The 22367-nt window shown below is 40.7% G+C and overlaps 1 protein-coding gene across 2 annotated transcripts in view; it reads left to right on the top strand.

Annotated features, from left to right (window-relative positions):
* The window catches only part of RAB3GAP1 (RAB3 GTPase activating protein catalytic subunit 1), a 109380-nt gene extending 97666 nt beyond the window's left edge, over window positions 1-11714 (top strand). For both annotated transcript variants that reach the window (XM_008695850.2, XM_008695851.2), the window contains 5 exons: window positions 3597-3693; window positions 3789-3892; window positions 4037-4152; window positions 6141-6243; window positions 9937-11714. In XM_008695850.2, the coding sequence (XP_008694072.1) occupies window positions 3597-3693; window positions 3789-3892; window positions 4037-4152; window positions 6141-6243; window positions 9937-10173 (657 nt within the window). In that variant the 3' untranslated portion in view covers window positions 10174-11714. The remainder of the gene's footprint in view (window positions 1-3596; window positions 3694-3788; window positions 3893-4036; window positions 4153-6140; window positions 6244-9936) is intronic.
* Window positions 11715-22367: the final 10653 nt, after the last annotated feature.

The raw sequence follows: 22367 nt of genomic DNA, 5'->3' as shown, positions 1-22367 counted from the left end.
TGCAGATTATCTGCATTGAGATGTGATACTCTGAAGAATCCAACAGCACTTATGCCCTGATCCATGAGTGCATATTCTGCATCTAATCATGAGGAAGCATTAGGTAAAACCAAAATGAGAAACATTCTGTTCTAAAAAAGAGCTTAAAAAAAAAAAAATCCACAACACACAATTCTAGGAGTATATTAAACAGATATAGGAATCAACTGAAACATTACCCAGTGGCCAGTATTAGAACAATTTGAGCAACAAAATATAGTACTGTTGGACTGTAACTCAGAGTGTAAAATAAACATCCTTGAGTCTGTAGTGTTACAAATAAATCATTGAATAAATTGGCGAGAAGAGACAAATCTATGCAGAAGAACTCCAAGCCTGCTCTGCCCACAAGGAGATGGAGCAGAACTCCCCACTGCGCAAGCGTGGGCTGTGCATAGTGACTTCCTTCCAAAGAGTGCAGTTTGCAGATTGGGGAAAATGAGTAACTTTACAGTGCAGAAACCTGACAAATACTGACTCAGCCAGGTAAGCAAGGTTAGCAACATGGATGAGTTTCTTGTACTCTTGATAGGAGGTGATGAAAGTAGCACTTTACAACTCTCTTATCCTTCTCTCAAAAATCCCTAACCCCAGTTGGATCATGAGAAAAACATTAAATAAGTTCCAGTTGAGGCACTTTTTACAAACTGACTAGAATTCCTTAAAACCATCAAGGTCAGGGGCACCTGGGTGGCTCAGTTGGTTAAGCGTCTGAATCTTGACTTCAGTTCAGGTCATGATCTCAGGGTCCCTGTGTTGAGCTCCACACTCACTGTGGAGGGCTCCACACTCACTTTTTCTTTCTCTTAAATGAATAAATAAAATCTTAAATAAAAACATAAGGAAAGTCTCAGAAAGTTTCACATGGGAGGGGAGCCTAGAAATACAACTACTAAATATAATGTATCCTGGAATGGGAAAAGGACATGAAATAAAAACTGAGGAAATTGAATACAGAAATTGACAGGATGATTCATAATAGCAAAAAAGTGAAACCAAGCTAAATATCGATCAGCTGATGAATGGATAAGTAAAGTATGGCATATTCATACAATGGAATATTAAGCCATAAAAATGAATGAAGTTCTGATACATGGTAAAACACAAATGAACCTTAAAAGTATTATGTTAAGTGAAAGAAACCAGAAATAGAAGGACACATGTTACAGGATACCATTTATATGAAATACCAGAATAGGCAAATTCATGAAGACAGAAAGTTAGTTTAGCAGTTACCAGGGGGTAGGAGGTGGGAGGAATGAGGGATGACTGCTATTGGGTAATGGGTTTCTTTTTGGTATGATTAAAATGTTCTGCAATTAGATAATCATGATGTTGTATAACTTGTAAGTATGCTAAAGACCACTGAAGTGTACATTTTAAAGTGGTGAATTTTATGGTATGTAAATTGTATCTAAATTTTTTAAAATTAAGGAAATGTGAGTAAAGTATGGAATTCAGTTATTCAGAAAGGGGTGGGAAGGCACTGTACTCAAAATGTCCATGTTATAAAAGACAGACTGGAAAACTTCCAGATTTGTTGTGATTGAAGAGGTATGAAAACTGAAGGCTATGTTTGATCTTTAACTAGATCCTGTATGGTGGTGGGAAAAGGTTATAGAAGTCATTATTTTGGTCTGTTGATGAAATTGTAATAAGGATAGTAGGCAAGGTTAAAAGTATTTGATCAGTGTTGAACGTAGTTTATATAATCATAATAGTTTATCTTTTGATTATATAAGAAAACATTCTTAATTTCAGGAAATACTGAGATCTTTGGGGGTTAAAAGGACATGATGTATGTAACTTGCTTTCACATTATTCAGAAAAAAATGTGTGTATATATTGTATGTGTATTTATACAGAGGAAAGAGATGGGTGTGATGGAGGTAAAAGGTGAGTCTAGGCAAAGGGTATAAATATATTTTGTATTCTTGCGAATTTGCTTTGCTGTAAATTAAGGAAAACCAAAGTTGAATAGTAAGTGTTAACAAAGGTGCACAATATTGGGAACTATTATTACTCTAGATAAGGATGTAAGTCTTACTGAAACACTTTGTAAAATAAGTTGGAATATGATTTCAATACAAAAAAAAATCATTTGGCATTATCTTGTACATATCCAATTCTGTTTTAGGTATATGTCATCAAGAAATTCCTCTACATGTACACCAGGAAACATACACAATAATATAACAGGAACCTTATTTGTAATAGCCAAAAATGGGGGAGGGTGTCCATCAGTGGAGGTGTATTTTAATATAGCAACGAAAATGAATGAACTACAGTATGCATCAACATGTGCATCTCAAAAAGAACGCTGTATACAAGTCACTGAGGGTTGGAACCAGAAACATTCCATTTATATAAAGATTCAAACCACACCAAACTAAGCAACACATTGTTTGGGGCTATACACATATGTGAGAAAACTATAGAGACAAGCAAAAGAATGATTAGTAGTTACTTACTGATGGTGGGTGTGTAAGGGAGGGACACGTGATCAGGGAGGCACACAGGGGGATTTGGAAAGTGCTGGTGATGTTCTGTTTCTTAAGCTGTTGGTGGTGTGTAAACAAGTGTTCATGTTGTCTTTAAGCTATTTGTTAATACTCTGGTATGTGTATTTCTTAATTTTAAAAAATTTTCAAACCACACAAAATATTCCAAGCCAAAAGGTAAAGGTTTTAAGTCATTAAATGAACAAAAGCAAGTTATAAAATAGTACGTATATTATAGTTTTTTGTTAAGAAATTGAATATGCTTCTGTCTTTGTGTTTAAATGGACATAGAAATAAGTCTGAGAAGATAAACACAAAAATGTGTTGCTCCTTAAGAAGTAGGATTTCTGGAGAACTTTTGCATTACTATGTATGTATTTATTTATTCATTCATTCATTCCTGAAATCATCCAGGTTGACGTTATGAGATTAGATTTCTTTTATCTTTACTGCTGTTGAATAAGGAGCTTAAAGGTAGGTTCTGTGTGTTATACATAACTTCTCTGTATTTTTAAAATTAGAACAATAATAAAACAATTTCCATTTTGGAAAAACAATAAACCAAAAAAATTAGTGGAAGGTTTCTGTCTAATGTTCAGAAATGTTAAGTGAGTAAAGCAGGTTACAAAACAGTTTTTTTTACATACTTAGTTTACCTAATATGTGTCTTCAGTGTAAAAAATCCTGGAATGAAAATATTCCACCATTAACAATTGTTAATCTCTAGGTGGTATAATTTACGGACGGTTTTTATTTTCTTTGTAGTTCCCTAATTTGCATGTATCACGTACTGGAAACAAGGGAAAAAAAACAGGGGCATATTCACCACTATAAAATACTAAAGTCCTTATCAGTTCTCAGTAACGCTCTTACCATTGTGGGTAGTAGCTACTTACCTGGATGACTAGGGCAAGGTACTAAGAGAAGAGAGCTCTTCTTAACTCTTGTTATAGATGTGAGTTTAGTGGTGCAGAGGATTTTTTCTTCTTTCATAAATGGCTGCTTTATTCTTTGACAGCTACATTGATCATTCATGTAACTTTATGCCTCCTTCAGGTGCTGCACTATCTGGCAGTACAGAAACCTGCAGACCTGGCTCGGCACCTGTTACCTTGTGTAATTCATGCAGCTGTACTCAAGGTAAAAGAAGAAGGTAAATGTCTTATTTGATTAGTCATTAGTTCATTTCCAAAATGAAAGTTATTTTGCCTGACTTTTTAATGATGGCTTTGATCTTCTTAAAAATAGAAAATCTGGAAAACATTTCTTCAGTTAAGAAGATTATAAAGCAGATAATAACCCATTCCAGTAAAGTTTTGCACTTCCCCAATCCAGAAGACAAGAAATTGGAAGTAAGTTTGCTATCGTGTCAGGATCTTGCCAAATGTTCTTCCTAGTTGACAATGATTATTTTAAAGATAAATTTTTAAAAGGCTGCTTTTTTTTTTTTTTTTTTTCTGTTTTCCAATGTATGTCTCTCCCTTTTCCATTGTTAGGAAATCATCCATCAAATTACTAATGTAGAAGCTATAATTGCCAGAGCCCGCTCCCTGAAAGCCAAGTTTGGAACTGAGAAATGTGAGCAAGAAGAGGAAAAAGAAGATCTTGAAAGGTAATTGATATTTGAGTAACTTTTGTCTGCAGTAGGAAAAGCCATCACTGTCTTATAGAACATTTTAATAGAATATTGAGATTCTTTTGTGGTACCCTGTATAACGAGCGTCAGCTAGAGACAGAGAAATATTTATTTATCATAGACTTTGACCTCCTATATTTCTGGGTATTTGCAAGGCATTTCCATTCCTTCCACATTTAGAAACAAGTCTACCAAGTCTTTTTTTCTAGTAATGTCCTTGTTGCTTGGAGATGTGCCTGCAGTTTCCTGTGGAAGGGCTAGTCACTCTTTGTTATTTGCAATGCCCCAGAGCTTTGCTTGCTCTCTTTGCTTAGCTCTCACTGTTCCTTTACCACAGTCTGAGGTGTTCTGAAATTGTATTTCTGCTCAGTATCCCTACTTATTTATTTAACTTTAAACAAGATTTTTGAAAGCAAAGGTGCATATCCTGTGCACCCCGTGAACATGTTTTGAAAGAGTGACCAGATGGCCTCTTCAGGATGGTTGATACAGATGACCGGGTCAGTCTTTTCCTCCCCCTGAGAGAGACTTGGCACCATTACCTGTCAGTATGAGTCCTGGTCCATTTTTGCCTGTGGTATTTGAAAGAACAATGTTATTTTAATTGTGATAAAGTGTTTCCAAATTTGTTACTTCAGCAACTTAAATTAACTTTAAATTCTTCATCAGCCTTTTCAGAAATGAAATGGCATTATTGATGCTAAATAATTAAGATAATATAACAAGGCATGTGCAATAGCTCTTAACAAGTTCTTGTTAGAATTTTTTATCTTGTGTTGAATGAAATTTTCTCTTAGCCTTCTTCGCTCTTGAAAACTCCTTCCTTCTTAAATGAGAAGAATAAGCATTAATCAAAGGAATCATTTCTAAAATAGCAGTATGAATTAGTGGTGCAGGCGTGGTGCCTTCGACTCTGGTAGCTCCACACGTGTTCTCTGTGATGTACTTGGAGGTGTAGCGTTTCCAGCACATAATGGCACAGTTGAGGCTTTGCCCAGCAAAATGTATATTTTAAGCATACATGCACGCACACGCACACACACACCTGCTTTAAAAGAAAAAATGAGAGATACGGATTATTGCTTTGCTGTATATGTATAAATTGGTTTTTGTTGTCCAAAAATACTGTTTTGTTTTTAAGATTTTATTTACTCACTTGCTTGAGAGAGGGAGAGAGAGAGCACCTGAGCAAGCAAAAGGAGGGGGGGGCAGAGGCAAAGAATCTCAGGCAGACAACACACACAGTGTGGAGCCCAATGTGGGACTCAATCCAGAGATCATGACCTGAGCTGAAACCAACAGTTGGTTGCTTAACTGACTGAACCACTCAGGCACCCCCAAAATATCGTTTTAATCTTTTATTTACTCTAGTATTTGCTCTTTTTTTATAAGAATTTTTATTATGTTATGTTAGTCACCATACAGTACATCCCTAGTTTTCTAGCATATAACACCCAGTGCATTTTCTAAGCTTCTAGTTTGAAAGAAATAGACTCAGTATTTCTTTTTATCCTTTGACAGAGGTGAGGTTTTTTTTTTTTTTTTTTTTAGATTTATTTGTTTATTTGAGAGAGAGAGGGGCACGAGAGTGGGATAGGGTCAGAGGGAGAGAATATCCAAGCAGATTCTCACTGAATGCAGAGCCTGACACGGGGCTCGATCTCACAACCTTGAAGTCATGACCTGAGCTGAAATCTAGAGCCCGATGCTTAACCAGTGGAGCCACGCAGCCACCCCAAGAGATGAGTGTTTAAAAAATTTTATGAAAACAGTTGCAAGGCAGTAAGATTGTCATTTCAGTCTATTTTAATTCCAGTGTCACTCTGTTATAAAAGTTTTACTCTAGCCTTAGTAGGTTTAGCCAGTATCAGTTGAGAGTTTGTCTACAAAATTAATCTGGGAGGACTGACGCAGTGTGAACTGAGCAGCTCGCTTTCTGTCCTTTCATTACTTCTCTCCCCTAGGTTTGTGAGTTGCCTTTTGGAGCAGCCTGAAGTGTTAGTCGTGGGTGCGGGAAGAGGACATGCTGGCAAAATCATTCACAAGCTGTTTGTGAATGCTCAGAGGGTATGTGGATTTCCTTATTGACTGATCATGATCTCTCCAGACCTCTCCTCAGTAAGATGCTGTTTTGATTCCCACACTTGGCTGGTTATATAGCTGCTGAGTGTAAGTCTAGGCATTGGGTTTGAACATTAAAAAAAACAATGACTTTCAACAGTGACTTTTTGAGGCTTTGAAATCCATTTGCTTTCTTACATGTTTGAGTAAAATAATAAGTATATTTTAGGATATAAATTTCCAAAGTAAGAAGGGTCTGAGATCTATTGTTACAGAATCTAATAGGGACTTGATTAGCAATGGCCAGTGCTGTGCAGTAGGAAAAAAGGTAGACTACTTTCAAATTAGAATAGAGTTCATTTTACCAATTTTAAACTCCATGTACTGCAAATGGATTCACAGTTTCGCTTGTGAAGTTAGTATATCTATTTTTGTCACGGTGAATTGATCTAAGGAAGAGCAAGACTTCAGATGTTTAGGACTATGGAAACAGGCTTCAGCTCAGAAAGAAAGCCCAGTTTGAAAAATTATCTTTGCTATTACCTCTACTACTGAAAGTAAAGGTTCAAAAGATGTGTAGTACTTTCTGACATTCTGAAACTCTTAAAATTTGAATTTTTGTGAAGGTGATGCTAGTTACACTTTGTGTGGATACTGTCTGTAATGATCTTGTTTACTGGTTAAGATGATTTTCATGGCAGGGCTCATTAATATGAAAGATTATGATAAAAATATTATAGAGTGTACTACAGACAGTCTCTGACTTACGATAATTTGACTTAGGATTTTCAGTTTTATGATGGAAAAAAAAAATATGTGTTCAGTAGAAACCATACTTTGAATCTCAGATTTTGGTCTTTTTTTGGGCTAGTGGTATGTGCAGCACAGTCCTCTCATGATGCTGGGCAGGGGCAATGGCAGATCCCTGTCAGCTGTGAGATCCCCAGGGCAGACAGCCAATATACTTACAACTACTCTACCCAGACAGCCGTTCTTTATCTCACTGTCAGTACAGTATTTAATAAATTACATGAGGTGGTCAACACTTTATTATAAAATAGGCTTTGTGTTAGATGATTTTGCCCGACTGTAGGCTTAAGTGGGTGTTCTGAGCTCCGGTAAGGTAGGCTAGGCTGAGCTATGATGTTTGGTAGGCTAGGTGTAGTAAATGTATTTTCAACTTAGGATGGGTTTTTTGGGATATAACCCAATTGTAAGTCAAGGAAGATACGTAAATAAAAGGGTGTCCCTTACCTGGAACTGTGATGACTCCAGAATGAGAATTACACTTTCAAAAGTGGGTCCTTCTAGACTCATCAAATAAGTCATCAAATAAGAAGAATTTTCATGGGTTTACATATAAAATAAAAACTATATAATCTCTTTTGAGTCTGTCTGGAGCATATCTAGTTAATATATTCCATTTTATAGCCAAATGTACTGACCTGAATTTTTAGCAAGAATTGAAACCTGTGGTTATTCATGGGATTGTTCCCTAACTTTAAGAATTTCAATTTAAAAACCAATTATTTTATTTCCTTATAAATTAGAGTTCTAGAAAACAATAGATGCTTATTTTGATTTATTTGTTTTTGTCTCTGGCATGAAATCAGGAACCAAGTTTGTTTTTTGCATCCTTTATTTTTCACGAGCTCACTAGCCGGAAGCTAACAACCACATTTCCTTTTCACCATCAGTATGAATTTTCCTCCTATTGCCGAAGTTCTTTCCTTTCTACTCACTTTAAAAAACTTGTTAAGAGGACTTGAAATCTAAAGCATTTTTATTTTTAATGATGAGAGTATTACTTGTTCTGAATATTTAAGCAAAATTATTTTTCCCAGAATGAAAATGGTACCCCCCCCCCCGCCTCCCAGAATGTCAATAAAGGCTCATTCTAAAACATAGGGTAATACAGAAAATTATAAAGGAAAACTTAATCACATTAATCTCACCACCCTCTGACAGTCATCATCAACATTTGATAGGAAGTATATATAAATACATGTATATTTTACAAAAACAGGATTATATTCTGTGATTTACTTTTGTTATTCTTGTTTTTCACTTAATTATCTTATTACATTAGTAAACACAGGAGTGTATCATCTTTTCAGTGGTCTTGTATAGCTAATCCCCTTGAAGGGGTGCTGAAATTGTACATTTTTCCTGCATTATGTACGTGTAAAAGATTTCAAACTTCCAGACCTTGTAGGGAATGTTTTTAGGGAATTGGCAGATTTTAATCCATATAACAAGTACCTGGCTTGTACATTTTTGAACTCAGACCTTAAATGTCTGGTTGATGTAAACCATTAAAGTTTATTCATATAACTTTTTTATAATTAATTGACACTTTATATCAACTTTGCTAATCAAGATTTTTACCTTTTTAGGAAGTAATGAAATTTCAGTGAGAATTTTGTATAGCATGCAGCAATTTTACTTATTTAGAACTCTTTGCTTAAAATTACATGTTTTAATAAACTTCATCATGATTACATGTGTCAGTGGTGTATTCCACTGGAATTCAGCAAATAAACCGCAGATTGGATTTTGCTTCAGTTTTATCAGTTTTGCCCATTAAATGACACTGTACATTGCCTGTTGAACCATCAGATGCATGAGAAGTAGGATATGTCTGCTCAGTTTAACAGCTAGGTGTGTTTTATGTGGTGTGTGTTTGTCTTGATATTCTTTTGATAGGATCGTGTTCCTTAATGTAGTGCATGCTGTCTCTGAAATGATCTTGAAATCTCTTGTCTAGCTCTTTTTAAACCATCTTGCTTGTTTCCTTTTCATCACTGTTTCTTTTCTCACCTTTTCTCAAGCTGACTGAATCTTCTGATGAGGTAACAAAATAGCCTTTGTCCCTCATAGTTCCTTGTTCCTTCCCATTCCTCTAACTTCATAAGGTCATTAAGACTAACCACCTCTTTAACAGTCTGGATTTGGCATACCTTTCATGCTGATGTTTAGTATAACACAATTTCATATTTCCATTGCCAAAACAGTACTTTTTTTTCTTTTTCTAAATCGATGGTATTGTGAAAGAAATCTAGTAATCAGAGAAATGAAAGAAGTATAGTGATCAAGGTTAAAGTGAAGGCTCTAATTGAATGTTTTTTATGCAGTTTTAATGCAAAAAATAGATGCCTTTAGTATTGAGAACTTCTCTTTTGTGGCCATTGCTACATTACACGGACCTCTACCATTTCTTTATCACCTTAGCTGTCCACAGTTTTAATTTGGCAATTGAACCTTAAAAAGAAATGAAAGAGTGGAGATAAAAACCATCTTTCCAGACTCTGGGGGAGAAGCGTCTCCTTACTGGACTGAGGACATCAGACTTGAACTTGGGTTGTTGCTAGAAGAAATGTTTAGAAACTAGTGCTACATTTTCCCTCTTCGTCAGATGTTGGAATATGGCCCTCACTTTTCAAAGCAGATTGCCTGGCAGTCATTATCTCTTTTGTCTCTGTCACCAATTTATTTGTAATCTCTGGCAGTTCATGCAGTGTTTCAAGCTTCTTGCTTTTTCCGTGTTGGTTTTTGAGTAATCATAACATGGCTGACTGCATTACTGAGTAATGTAGAACATTTTTTTATGTATTTGTCATGTTTATTCATCTGTCCTTCAACGTGATCTAAGTTTAGCATTGGACTTGCTCTTGAATTTAGCATTTGATTCTGTTCAAGGCTGCAGCCATGGCTCCACCGGAGGAGGAACTGAAGAGAATGGGCTCTCCAGAAGAGAGAAGGCAGAACTCGGTGTCAGACTTCCCACCTCCTGCTGGCCGGGAACTCATTTTGCGCACCACTGTGCCGCGCCCGGCTCCATACTCCCGAGCTCTGCCTCAGCGCATGTACAGTGTTCTCACCAAAGAGGATTTCAGACTTGCAGGTGCCTTTTCGTCAGATACCTCCTTCTTCTAATTCTAGAGCCACTCATTTATGGCTTCAGAGGCCGTGCTGACCCCTTCCAAGGAAGGGAGGTTGTGCCAGTCAGAACTTGAGAGGCCATGAAGAGGACCTGTCCAGTCCAATGATCAGGAATCATACCAGCATCTGAAAGACTTTCCAGCACCATGCTTGGGCTTTGTTGTATCTTCGTTGGGTCAGAGAGAATTGAGCTGTTGAAAGATTTGTTCCCCAAAGAGATGGCCCTTGTTTGACCAGGGGTTGGGGGTAGGAGGTGGTGGGATGTGCAGGGACCAGAAAAATAGCAGGAGCTCTCTGTACTCACTCCAGTGGGATTGTGCTCATTTATTCTTTCCTGTGACTCTCCCTTAGGCTATCGCCTTACATTCATAGTCTGTAAACACACTCGTTGCATTTGTTAGTAACAGGCGTGCAAAACAGAGTATCTGTTAATTGAGATTTCTGGATATTTTGGTGGTAGCTTCTTTTCCCAGAATCTGTGTTTTTGAAATACTAAATGACATTCTGTTTATTCAATCTAGTGGCCATGTTGATTGTATTAATTAACTTTTGATGAGTATTTTAAATATTCTAGGAGAAAACTTAGAATTTCACATAGTTTATGTGTTTTTCCATGTAACTATGACCTAAATGTATTCCTTCTGATAAAACAATATATTAAATGTCACTGCAAATTAGTGTTGTATCTTATCTTGTAAGGTTTGTTTCTCTTGTTTTGTTTTTGGTTGGCAGTAAGATATCTACCTGCAAATTGTTCTCTTCCCCTGCTGTACAGCATGCATTCCTTTTTTTGTGATTGTTGGCTAGATACTATATATACGTAATGGAGTAGAGATGAGCACATGCTACAAATACAGCTTTGGAACATAGAGATTATCATGCACTTAGTGTAATTTGGTGTGTGTGCTAATGTAATGAATGCGAGGTTATTTCAGTGAACTATTGTGCTTTTGTGTTTTAGTTAAAATGAAAATAATTGATGCAGATGTATAGCACCTAGCATAAGGATAATAGTACTTCTAGTTATGTGGTGATCAAGATTTATTAAGTTTGTGTTGCTGTATGGCCTCTGTTCAGTAATCTGAAATCAATTTTAGGCCGAAAATTCTCATTTTAATCCAAAGCAAAAAGTGGTTATACTGAAGCATAGACCTTGCCTATGTAATTTAAAGAATTAATAGAGCTGTGTATACCCTATTATATTATTTTTGTAAAAAAAAAGTGTGCGTGTACATATATATGTATATATATGCACATATATATGTATATATGTATATATGAAGTAGGGGAGGCCCTAGTTGGTGACCTCCCAGCCTTACAGTGCTTTTCTCTGAGATGCTGGACTTGATTGCTGCTGGTAAACCGTATGGATGCAGGCCTGAGTACTGAGCGCTGTACCAGGTAGAAAATGTGTCTTTCAAGGACAGGATTTTTCTGCTTTCCAGTGAGGAAGTAATAGCAATGAAACATTTTTCAAAGAGAGGTTGGACTTTAAAACGGCTTTGTGAATCTAATAAAAAAGGAAAGTCTTGCTTTCTCTGACTACTTTTCTTTTCTCTCCTCTCGTGGGCACTTTGGTCTTATTTCAGTTTGTTTTATGCTGTCTCACATCTTCCTAAATATTTGCAGCCTGCCGAGGCTTGCAGGGGTCTCAAGAACATTCTTTGTGCCTTCTTTTTTAGTGGCAGTTACCCCAGTTCACTTTTCTTATACTTACGTGTCGGTTTATCTCACAGGTATTTTTTAACGTACCTACTTTATAGCAGGTACTGTACTAGGCAGTAAAGATAAAACAGACACCAAAACACTCCCTTCTTTTCAGTGACCTTTCTGTCATGTAGGGAGGGTTGATGTTACATTGCCATAAAATGGAGAGTACGGTCAACTCATGTGAATGAGTTGGAAGTCCAACATTTATTGTAATAATGCATTCATTCATTCAGTGGCAACAGAGAGTAATACATGCGATATTAGTGAATAGAGAATGTGTATAGTAATGTGTTATGAGAGAGATTTTTCACTCAGGCTTTAGGAATCAGGAAAATCTTTTTAGAGGTAATTTCTTTTTTTTTTTTTTTTAAAGATTTTATTTATTTGTCAGAGAGAGAGAAAGAGCACAAGCAGGGCGAGCAGCAGGCAGAGGGAGAAGCAGGCTCCCTGCTCAGCAGGGAGCCCAATGCTGCACTCCAACCCAGGACACTGGGATCATGACCTGAGCTGAAGGCAAATGCTTAACTGACTGAGCCACCCTGGGGTCCCTTAGAGGTAATTTCTAGATTGAGACCAGAAGATGAGTAGGAGCTAATAAAGAGTTGGGGAAGTATAGTCAGTTGCTTGCAAAGAAGAACTGCATCCTGTACACTTGCTGATAATTCATTGTGATTTTGCTGCTGCTTTCATGAAGTGGAGTTTACTTTGTATATTTGGACGTTACTTGTCTTCCCATCTGTACTTAGCTGTGCCTCTTTGGTCACTGGAGTATTAGCAATTGTGACACAGGTGGAGACTTGAAAAGTACTTGCAACTTGGGGCTTGGCCTCTCTTCCTCTGGGAACCCTGAGATGCGCAGAGAAGCCTGATGTAGGAAGAGAGAGTTGGGTGATTTGTTACATAGCATCCCCCCTTCATGCTTCAGGGGGTGGGAAGAGTGTTACAGGTAGAGAAAACAGAACGGGCAGAAACTCAGAGACAAAACATATCTTTGGAGAATGGCCAGCCTTTCAGTTTGCTGGGAGTGAAAGACAAGAAATGAAGCTGGTTAGGTCATGTGCCGTGAGACTGACAAATTCTCTGTTAAGCACAGCCACAATTTTGGGCCTTATCTTCAGGGCATTAGTGAGTCATTGAGAGTTTTGTTTTTGTTTTTACAGATTTATTTGTTTATTTTTAGAGAAAGTATGTAAGAGAGTAGGGTAAGGGGAGGCAGGGCAGAGGGAGAAGGGAAGAGAGTCTTAAGCACACTCTGCCTGGAGCGGGGAGCCCAACGCAGGGCTTAGTCTCATGACCCTGAGATCACAACCCGAACTGAAACCAAGAGTCAGTTGCTTAACTGACCACACCACCCAAGACAGCCCAGTCATTGAAGAGTTTCAAGCAAGGGAATGACATGGTGGGTTTCAGACCACACTGTAGCAGGGCAAATGGATTGGAGAGGCTAAGAAAGTATTCGCATCCTGGATCTTGTACTAAATTGGAAAGTCTTAGTGTATCAGTGTTGTTGTTGTTGTTTTAATCCTCCTCTCTGCTTTGTAATGTGCTGTAAAGAGCCCAACAAATGCTTGTGGAACCAACATGAAGTGTCTGGGACCCTCCCACACCTATAAATTCTTATAGCACCATAATAATTCAGATTTTCTAAGCATTTCTATTTTTATTTTATTCATTAGTCCAGCAAATGTTTATTGAGTGCCAACTGTGTACCAGGTACTCACAGTCCTGGGAATGGGGATACAGCAGTGAACAGGACAGATAAAAGACCCCCATAGATACTGCTTTCAGGGACACCAAGTACAAATGAATTATCTAGGGAGAGGCAGCGTGTTTTTTTAGATAGGTGATAAGGGAACGTCTGTGAGATGGTAAAATTTGAGCAGAGACCTGAAGGAAGTGAGCGAACTGGCCTTGTGAGAGTCTGGGAGATGATTCCAGACAGGAAATAGCAAACGTGAAGCCCTGAGGTGGGAGTTAACATGGGAAGTTAAAGACACAGATGAAAGGCCAGTGTGGTTAGAGTAAGTGAAGGGAAGAGAGTGGAGGAAAGAAAGTTGGACAGATGTGCAAGGACCAAATTTCACAAAGCATTCGGAATTTGGGTTTGCTTCTTGATTGAAAAGGAAACCAGTGGAGATTTTGAACAGGGAGTGTCATGATCTGACATTGATAGAACTTTCCCCTGGCTGCAGTATGGAGAATACACTGCAGAGGTGGGGGTGGAAGTAGTGAAACTAGTTAGGAGAGCTGATGGTTTGGACTGGAATGGTCACAATGAAGGTGATAAAAGGTGAGCAGATATGGTGTATATTTTCAAAGCAGAATGCACAGAATTTGGTGATGGAATGCATGAGGGTAGGGCAAAGTCAAGGATGACTTGAAGATTTGGGGCCTGAGTAACTGAGTGAATGATGCTGTCATCTTCTCAGATGGGGAAGACTGAGGGAAGAGCATTTTGGGGGGTGATGTAAGGTTCTGAGTTAGGATGTGTTAATTTTGAGAGAGCATTTGGATACCTGTGATGTAGCCAGCCTTGAAGATGGCCCCCACTGATCCCTGCCTCTTGGTCTTCACACCCTTGTGTAGTCCCCACCCCCTATATTTTGACCAATGAACATGGAGAAAGTGTTGTCACTTCCAAGATTAGGTTATAAAAGATGTTGCAACTTCTGGCTGCCTGTCTCGTTTGCGTGCTCTCTCTCTGTCGCTCTCATCGCTTGCTCTGGGGGAAGTCAACTTCTATGCCAGAAACAACCCTAAGGAGAGGCCCACATGGTGAGGAATTGAGGGCTTCTTTCAACAGCCTTGTGAAGCTTGGAAGTGGATTCTCCTCAGTCTCCGAAGACTGCGGCCTCCTGAGGCACCCAAGCCAGAAGTACCCAGCTGCACTGCCCCTGGATTGTTGACCCTCAGAAATGGGGTGAGATGATGTTTTTATTTTAAACGAAGTTTGGGGACAGTTTGTTTCACAGCAAAATAACAAAATACCCAAGTGATGAAGTCATTTTGGGGTTTCAGGAAAAGGTTAGAACTTGTGCAGTAAATTGAGAAACTTAAATATAGAGAGTACTTAAGCACAGACAGTGGGAGAGCCCTATGGAGTGAATACAGTGGGAAGAGAAGGTCTGGAGATGGAGCCAGAGGTCAGGAAGGGGAGGAGGACTGCCTGAGGAGACGAAGGAGGAGCAGGTGTTAGGGGGGAAAGAAAACGGTAAGTGTGATGGTTCAGAAGCTAGGAAGGAAAATATTTGAAGGAGGTGGGAGTTGATCGACTGTGTCAAATGCCACTGAGACGTCAAATAATACAAGAACTCAGAATGGATCGTTGCATACCTGTGGGTGCAGAGTAGCAACTGCACACAGAAAGGCCATTCTTACGGGGGAAGAGCAGAGAAGTGACCGGCTGGAGGGAAGCTGGGTGCACTTAACACTTCTACTCAAGCCAGATGGGGCTGTGGTGGCCGTGCACTGTTCATTGCCCCGAACTTGAGGGCAGGGGGCCCCTGGGGTGGGGCGTACATACGGTATGGTAGAGGGCAAGAGCACGAAGCCACTGTTCCAAGCCAACTGTACCCCTCTTCCCTGCCCCACTCCTGCTGCCAACTCTCTTCTGGGCACACAGGATAATGGATAGGGCTTGGCACTGCACAAACGCTGAATGGATGAGTGCCTCTTGATGGCAAGGGAGGCCCACTGTTGTGTTTGAATCTTCTGGACTCTATTTTTTGGCCATTGGGCACCATGAAACCAGAATACTTCAGAATATGAGCTTCTGGAAGCCAGAGCACTGCTGCCAGCATTTCTCTAGCTTTGAAAGTGGGGCATGGCATCAGCCTATCTAAATGGGCATGGCTAATTCTTGAAATACAGAATAAACGAGTTCGTCTTAGCATGCCTTCTTTGCCAGCAGTTTTCCCCCTGGTGGCTTGCGATGTCTGACAGGCAGTCATGGATAAATCTCCCTCAAATGGACAGTCTCTTCTGTTGCAGGGAGCATTCCTGGGGTGAGCTTACCAGCCAAGGAAGGTGGCTGAACAAAAGGCCCCTACTTGGCCTCTAGTCGTGTGGGCCAGTCTCTGATTGGTCCGTGGGCATCACTCCTCTTGTTCCCCCGTGTGGCCCTCCTCGGCAGCAGGGGCATCTGGCAGTTCTTGGCAGAGACCTTGATGTCATCTCAGAGGCACATATACTCCTGATGCTTTCCAACTGGATGAGCCTTTCTAAGGAAACTACGTTTCTTCCCTCTCCGGTTGATAAACAGCTGGATTCTTTCCCCAGGTAAAACCATGATGGAATATCCTTTGTTTAAGTTTGTAGGTTTGTCTTCATCTTGTCCCGGAATAAGGCGGATGCATGGCCTGTGTGGGAGACCTGTGTGGGCTGGGCTGGCTCATGCTGGAGGACCTGCTAGCTGGGGTCACAGCTGGTGAGTTTATCTGCAGTACCTCAGCTTGTGAAAAAAGTATTCCCCGGGGAAGAAAACCAGAATGCATCACTGTGTTCACTAAGGCTTCTGTAACAACGTATCACAAACTGGGTGGCTTAAAACAGCAGAAGTTTGTTGTCTCACGGTTCTGGAGGCTACAAGTATGAAATCAAGGTGTCAGCTGGCCCATGCTCCCTCTGAAACCCGTCAGGGAGAATCCTTCCTTGCCTTTTCCCAGCTTCGGGTGGTTGCCGGAAATCCTTGCTGTTCTTGGCTTGCAGCGACAGAACTTGAGTCTGTGCCTCGGTTGTCACGTGGCCTTCTCTCCTGTGTGTCTCTGTCTGTTCTCTTCCTGTGACACTGGCATGACCTCATCTGAACTTCTTACATCTGCAGTGACCCTGCTTCAAACATCACATTCTGAGGTACTAGGGGTTTAGAACTTCAACATGCCTGCCTTTTTTGGAAGGGAGTGGGGGTCATAACTCAGCCCATACAAGCATCATTCAGAAGCCATTCGGTTGGACAGGTGCCCATCTAGTTGGTGGCAGGCCACAGGGCCTGACGTGTAAAGCACGGGCCCACCACCGGAGAGAGGAGTTTCATTCTCTGCCTTCCTTGATTAGCCACACGATCCTGGGCTGGTACCTAATGTCTCCCTCTGCCAGAATGGAGACAAAAATAAGTATCCAACACATTGTAATGAAATTAAACAAGATACTATCTAAAAAATGCCCAGCATGGGATAGGTTGTTTAATAAAGACAAACTGTTTATAGGAACTGTACTGGATAGTGGTACAGCTGTGGGCGAATGAATGGTTAGCTGTTGTTTAATGTGAGAACACACCTACGCAGCCAGTGTTCTAGAGATGACGGCCCAAATAGCCCCGTCACGAGAATGACCAAAATCGCCTACCATCTCATCACATCAACTGGTTTCTTTTGATCCCTTTTCCCCTCCTTGGGTCACAGCCTCCCTGGAGGAAACTATATTTAACATCCGAATAGACTCTGTCAAGTCAGGGGATAGGGGTGGGAAGTTGGGAAGAGTCGAGGAACATTCCAGGCAGTGGGGCTTCTCTGCCGAGTCCTGCAGACACAGTGGTGGTGTTAGTGTGGCCAGGGCGGAGAGAGGAAAGAAAGGCAGGGTAGCAGAGGAAGTGGTGGTAGGTTCCAGAGCCTTCCTTCCTTGTGTAAGAACTTGGACCTTGTCAAGTGATAGTGGAGGAGCTCGAAAGGTTTTCAGTAGAGAGAGAGGAACAAGATTAGACTCAGACCCTTAGGAGCCACAGTGATCCCCGCACCAGATGGCAGCAGCCTTGAGTTGCGGTGGTGGTGGTGGGGTGAGAGATCCAGCAGGTGACACTGTCAGGACTTGGTGAAGTGCAGGAGGTGGTTAGTGAAGGCTGATGTGTTCTGGATGCCCAGCTCTGACCTGAGGGGCCAGCTGCTCTGTCGTGACAGGCAGCGCCTGGCACAGATTTGTGGTACATCATCAGCCTAAGCATAGCCACTTGCCATGTAGCCACGCCTCCCCCCACCACGCTCTGTCCACACTCTGGTGAGATCGGCACCCTTTCTGTTACAGGACCCACGGTGGAACGATGTTCATAAGGCGATGCCCATTACATACAGTGTCCAGGAATCCTCAGTCTTACCGGTTTGCTAATGACAGGGAAGGGCAGCAAGCACTGGTGTCACTCACCTTTCCTTAAGCGGCCTCTGCACACACATTTGCTTCTGTTAAGCATTTGTCAGGAAAGTGACATCGGCTCCCTCCAGGGGCTAGTCAGACCTGGCTAGCAAGTGATGGGACACAGATCAAAACTTTTCTTAAGTTCTTCAGCCATTTGACAGTTTGAGTAAATAATGACTTCTTGGTGCTATTTATTCACATTCTTCTTTCTCAGCCCTATTTTTGGTCCAGAACATTCTTTATTTTTGTCCGTGTTACATAATGAGGGAACTGCATTCTTAGTAACCCACTGTCACTCCTGTGTTATCTTGCCTACACGAAAAAAGGAAATATTTTTGGAGTGTGAATTTCCCAAACGTTCTCAACTATTCTGGGCCCGAAGGCATAACGTCATGGAGGGAGGACTACAGCGGGGAGAGGGCCCAATCTTCCTTGGCTGAGGCCAAAACCTGGTCCTTGTAAGCTGGCAGGAAACTTCCCGAGTGCCCTGCCCTCCCCGGCCAAATGGCAAGAGCTCCTCTCTGCACGGAGTTTTCCATGTTTAGCAGTTGATTCAGGTGCCTAGGAATACTCTGAATTGCTGTCTCTCATTTCTGTTGCTTCAGGATATTCAAAAGATTGGGGGGGAAAATGACCACAAGCAAATGAAACACTCTTCTTAAGCAGTCTAGTGACAGGCTGAACCCCCTGTGGGGGCCAAACCAGGAGAGCAAAAGCTCTTTGAATAAGTTTGAAACCCTGTTCCTGGCCAGCCATCAGGAGGCTTGTGTAGCTTGATTGGAAATATGGCCTAAGAAGGCAGCGTCCCTGGAATGGGTCTGTGCGGAAGTTGCTTGCTTAGTCCCAGCTGGATGTGTCTTGGCTAGCCACAGAAGGCCTATAAAGATGAATTTGTCTGAAGAGCCCAGGAGTTTCAGATCTTACGCCATCTGGCTGGAGAGTCAGACAGGTTTCCTTCATGGGTTTAGGGGATTCCCCAAGAGTATCCTGGTTGGAAACTGTTTCTGGAAGCTGTTGTAGGACCAACCTGTGGGAAACGCTGACCTACCTCCGAGCACAGGGGGGCTGCAGGAGGCAGCCCAAGAAGGATCGCTCAGGTCCTAATGGGGATAGTTCAGCTCAGCAAGTCCTGTGAGAAAGTCAGGATATAGGTGACCCTCTATCACTGAAGATTTCATCTGAAACTTTTTCAGATAGTCAAATTATATATGACCTTAGAGCAGGTAATTGTCCCATGATTAAATAAACTAATGCCCAGAATTTCTCAAGCAGAAATAATGTATGGTGTGTCTTAAAGGCACAGCTTCTTATGGACCCTGGCATTTATCTTTGGATCGCTTAGCGCACAGCGAGAGCAATTTCACCTGTAAATGTGGGCACCCCAGTCTTCATGTGCGTCAGAATAGCTGATAGTCATTGCTTAGCCTACCACCGAAATGAAAACAAAACAAAACTACAACACTTAAGAAGCATCATAGAACTCAAAAAGACCCTGGAGACCATATCCTTAGACGCTGTGATGGGAAAAAGGTCTGTGGAACCTGTCGGATGTGGTAGAACTATTTCCAGGTAGAAACACAGCGCATTAGCTTGTTTAGTAATCACAATCCTAGATTAAATGGACAACACTGAGCTGAAACTTTATACATCCACTCCAGGGGTTTACTGTATGTAAAATGCTCCCTGCCTATGAAGAAATGTTCATGGGCCCATGGGTGCAAGTGTTCTGCTAGCCTCCTCCCAGCTCCGTGCAGAGGACAATTCTAAGTTTGTGACCATCCGATGTGCTCTCCAGGGTTAGTGATGGGTGGAGTCGAGGAGGTGGAAGCCCAACCAGGCTGCGTGCTGCAGGCCAGAAGGGCCTGGGCAGATGCATGGAAAGGTCAGAGGTTCAGTTCACTCATGGGTCTCAATGTAGCGTGTGGTAGCCATGACATGTGGTACTTGTCATTTGGCTGGTGCAGGGGTTTGAATCCTGCCTAGAGGCAAGAAGGCTAGTGAATAACTGGCTGGCTACCCAGTATCTTACTGTCTGGGTTCACATAGATTCAATGTGGAATATTGGCCCTGTAAAGGAAGAAAGCCAGAGAGGAAAAAGAAGAAAATTAATAAAAGGATGACTGAATGTTTATGTCCCCCCAAAATTCATGTTGAAGTTCTAACCCCCAGTGTGATGGTTTTAGGAGGTGGGGCCTTTGGGACACGATTAGGTCAGGAGGATAGAGCCCTCATGAATGGGATTAGTGTCTTTATAAAAGAGACCCCAGAGAGCTGTCTTGTTCTTTCTGCCATATTAATCAGCAGTCTGCAGTCCAGAAGAGGGCCTTCACTAGAACCTGGCCATGCTGGCTCCATGATCTGAGGCTTCCAGCTTCTAGTACCATGAGATACAGATTCCTGTTGTTGGCAAGACATCCTGTTTATGGTGTTTTGTTATAACAGCCCTAGCTGACCACGGTGGAATGGCTTCGGTTAGTGATGTAGTTATATACAATGAATATAATATAGCATTTAGTGGCAGAACTTTGTATATGACTTTGGGCTTCTATTTACAGAATCATTAAAGGTTGTATGTTTTTCGGTTTCACAGGGAAACCTACTGGTTAGTGGTATTTACTTGGGTTCTTTAGATTGTAACAAATAAAGACCCAAAGTAAGGATTCATGGGGAACAGTGAAGGCCATGAGATGAAACTGAGCCATCATAGGACTTGACCTCATGGAGTCTAGAATCTGGAGTAGGTTTTAAAATTTGGGTTGGCTCTAGAGAAACTTAGCTGCAGGAATTCACAGCTTCCCCCCTGCTCGTGTATGACCATGAATGTGACGTGGCTCCAAGTGACCATCTTTCTGTCCTGGTACCAGCTAGCCTCTGCATCTTGTTCATAGTTTGGTTCCTGTGGACGATGAGCCTGCTCAGGGTCCAAGGCAGCTTCTCTTCCCTTCCACATCACCACCTCTCAGTACCAGCTTCTCTTGCTTCCTAGCTTAGCCTCTCACTTTTCCAGTTCTATGAAGTACTTGATCAGCCCAGTACATTTTTTCATCCAGCCCGTTAGGCATAATTTGTGGGCCACTGGCCAGCCAACAGATTAACTTCCTGGGGTTATCCCTTCAACTATAGCTGGGAAATGTTCACGGATGTCCGCAGATTGCCCTCTTAGGAGAAGGTCTTGAACAGGAAAGAATCCTTTGACAGGAAGTGTGGCAGTAATGCTAGTATGGTCGTGTTCATGATTTTTGTTATTCCTTAAAGTTTCTATCTAATGTTTTATTTAGAAATCATTTCAAACTTAGAAAGTTGAAAGAATAGTACAAAGAAATCCTGTAAATCCATTATGCAGATTCACCCGTTGTCCATATTTTGCCATTTTAGTTTCCTAGCCTAGTTTTTAATAAATCTGTGTTAAATAGAAATGATGAATGTCTCTATCTCCCCTCTGCCCACTTAACTTTTCTTCCCCCTGTGTTGTGATAGAAATGACAAAAGCTGTGTTGGGTCAGTTCTCAGGAAAGAAGTTGTCAGTACAGTATGGAGCTGATTTAGGAGATATGTTTTCAAATTTGAACCCTATCAGACATGGTAGAGATCTTTTGTTATTTTTATTGCATATGACAAAATCATGCAGGTAAAATAAAGCTTAAGAAAATGACATCTAGATTTTCTGAAAAACCATAGCCAAAGCAATTGAAATACTAAATATCAAATGTCTTTTAAAGTGTATATTATACAAATTTTAATTTTTTAAAGACACAATTTACAATAACAAAAAATTTACCTAGCAGTGAATTTGGCAAAAGATATGCAAACTTTTTTTTTTGTTTTAGAATGTTAAGTACTTTTTAAAAAAGTTTTTAAATTTTATTTCCAGTTAACATATGGTGCAATATTAGTTTCAGGTGTACAATATAGTGACTAACATTTCCATATAATACCCGGTGCTCATCACAGGTGTGCTCCTTAGTCCCCATCACCTATTTCACCCATCCCCCCACCCACCTCCCCTCTGGTAACCACCAGTGTGTTCTCTGTAGTTAAGAGTGTTTCATAATTTGCCCCCTCTTTTTTTTTCTCTTTGCTTATTTGTTTTGCTTCTTAAATTCCACATATGAGTGAAATCATATGGTATTAGTCTTTATCTGACATTTTGCGTAGCATTATACTTTGTAGATCCATCCATGTTGTTGTGAATGGCAAGGTTCATTCTTTTTTATGGCTGAGTAATATTCCACTGTGTGTGTGTGTGTGTGTGTGTGTGTGTGTGTGTGTGTGTATACCACATCTTTATCCATTTGTTAATTGATGGACACTTGGGCTGCTTCCATAGTTTGGCTATTGTTCACAATGCTGGCTGT

This window comes from Ursus maritimus, unplaced genomic scaffold (genome assembly GCF_017311325.1).
Source record: "Ursus maritimus isolate PB19 unplaced genomic scaffold, ASM1731132v1 scaffold_1, whole genome shotgun sequence".
Classification (NCBI taxonomy): domain Eukaryota; kingdom Metazoa; phylum Chordata; class Mammalia; order Carnivora; family Ursidae; genus Ursus; species Ursus maritimus.
The sequence above is the reverse complement of the archived record's forward strand: the minus strand, read 5'-3'. Positions and strand labels throughout refer to the sequence as shown.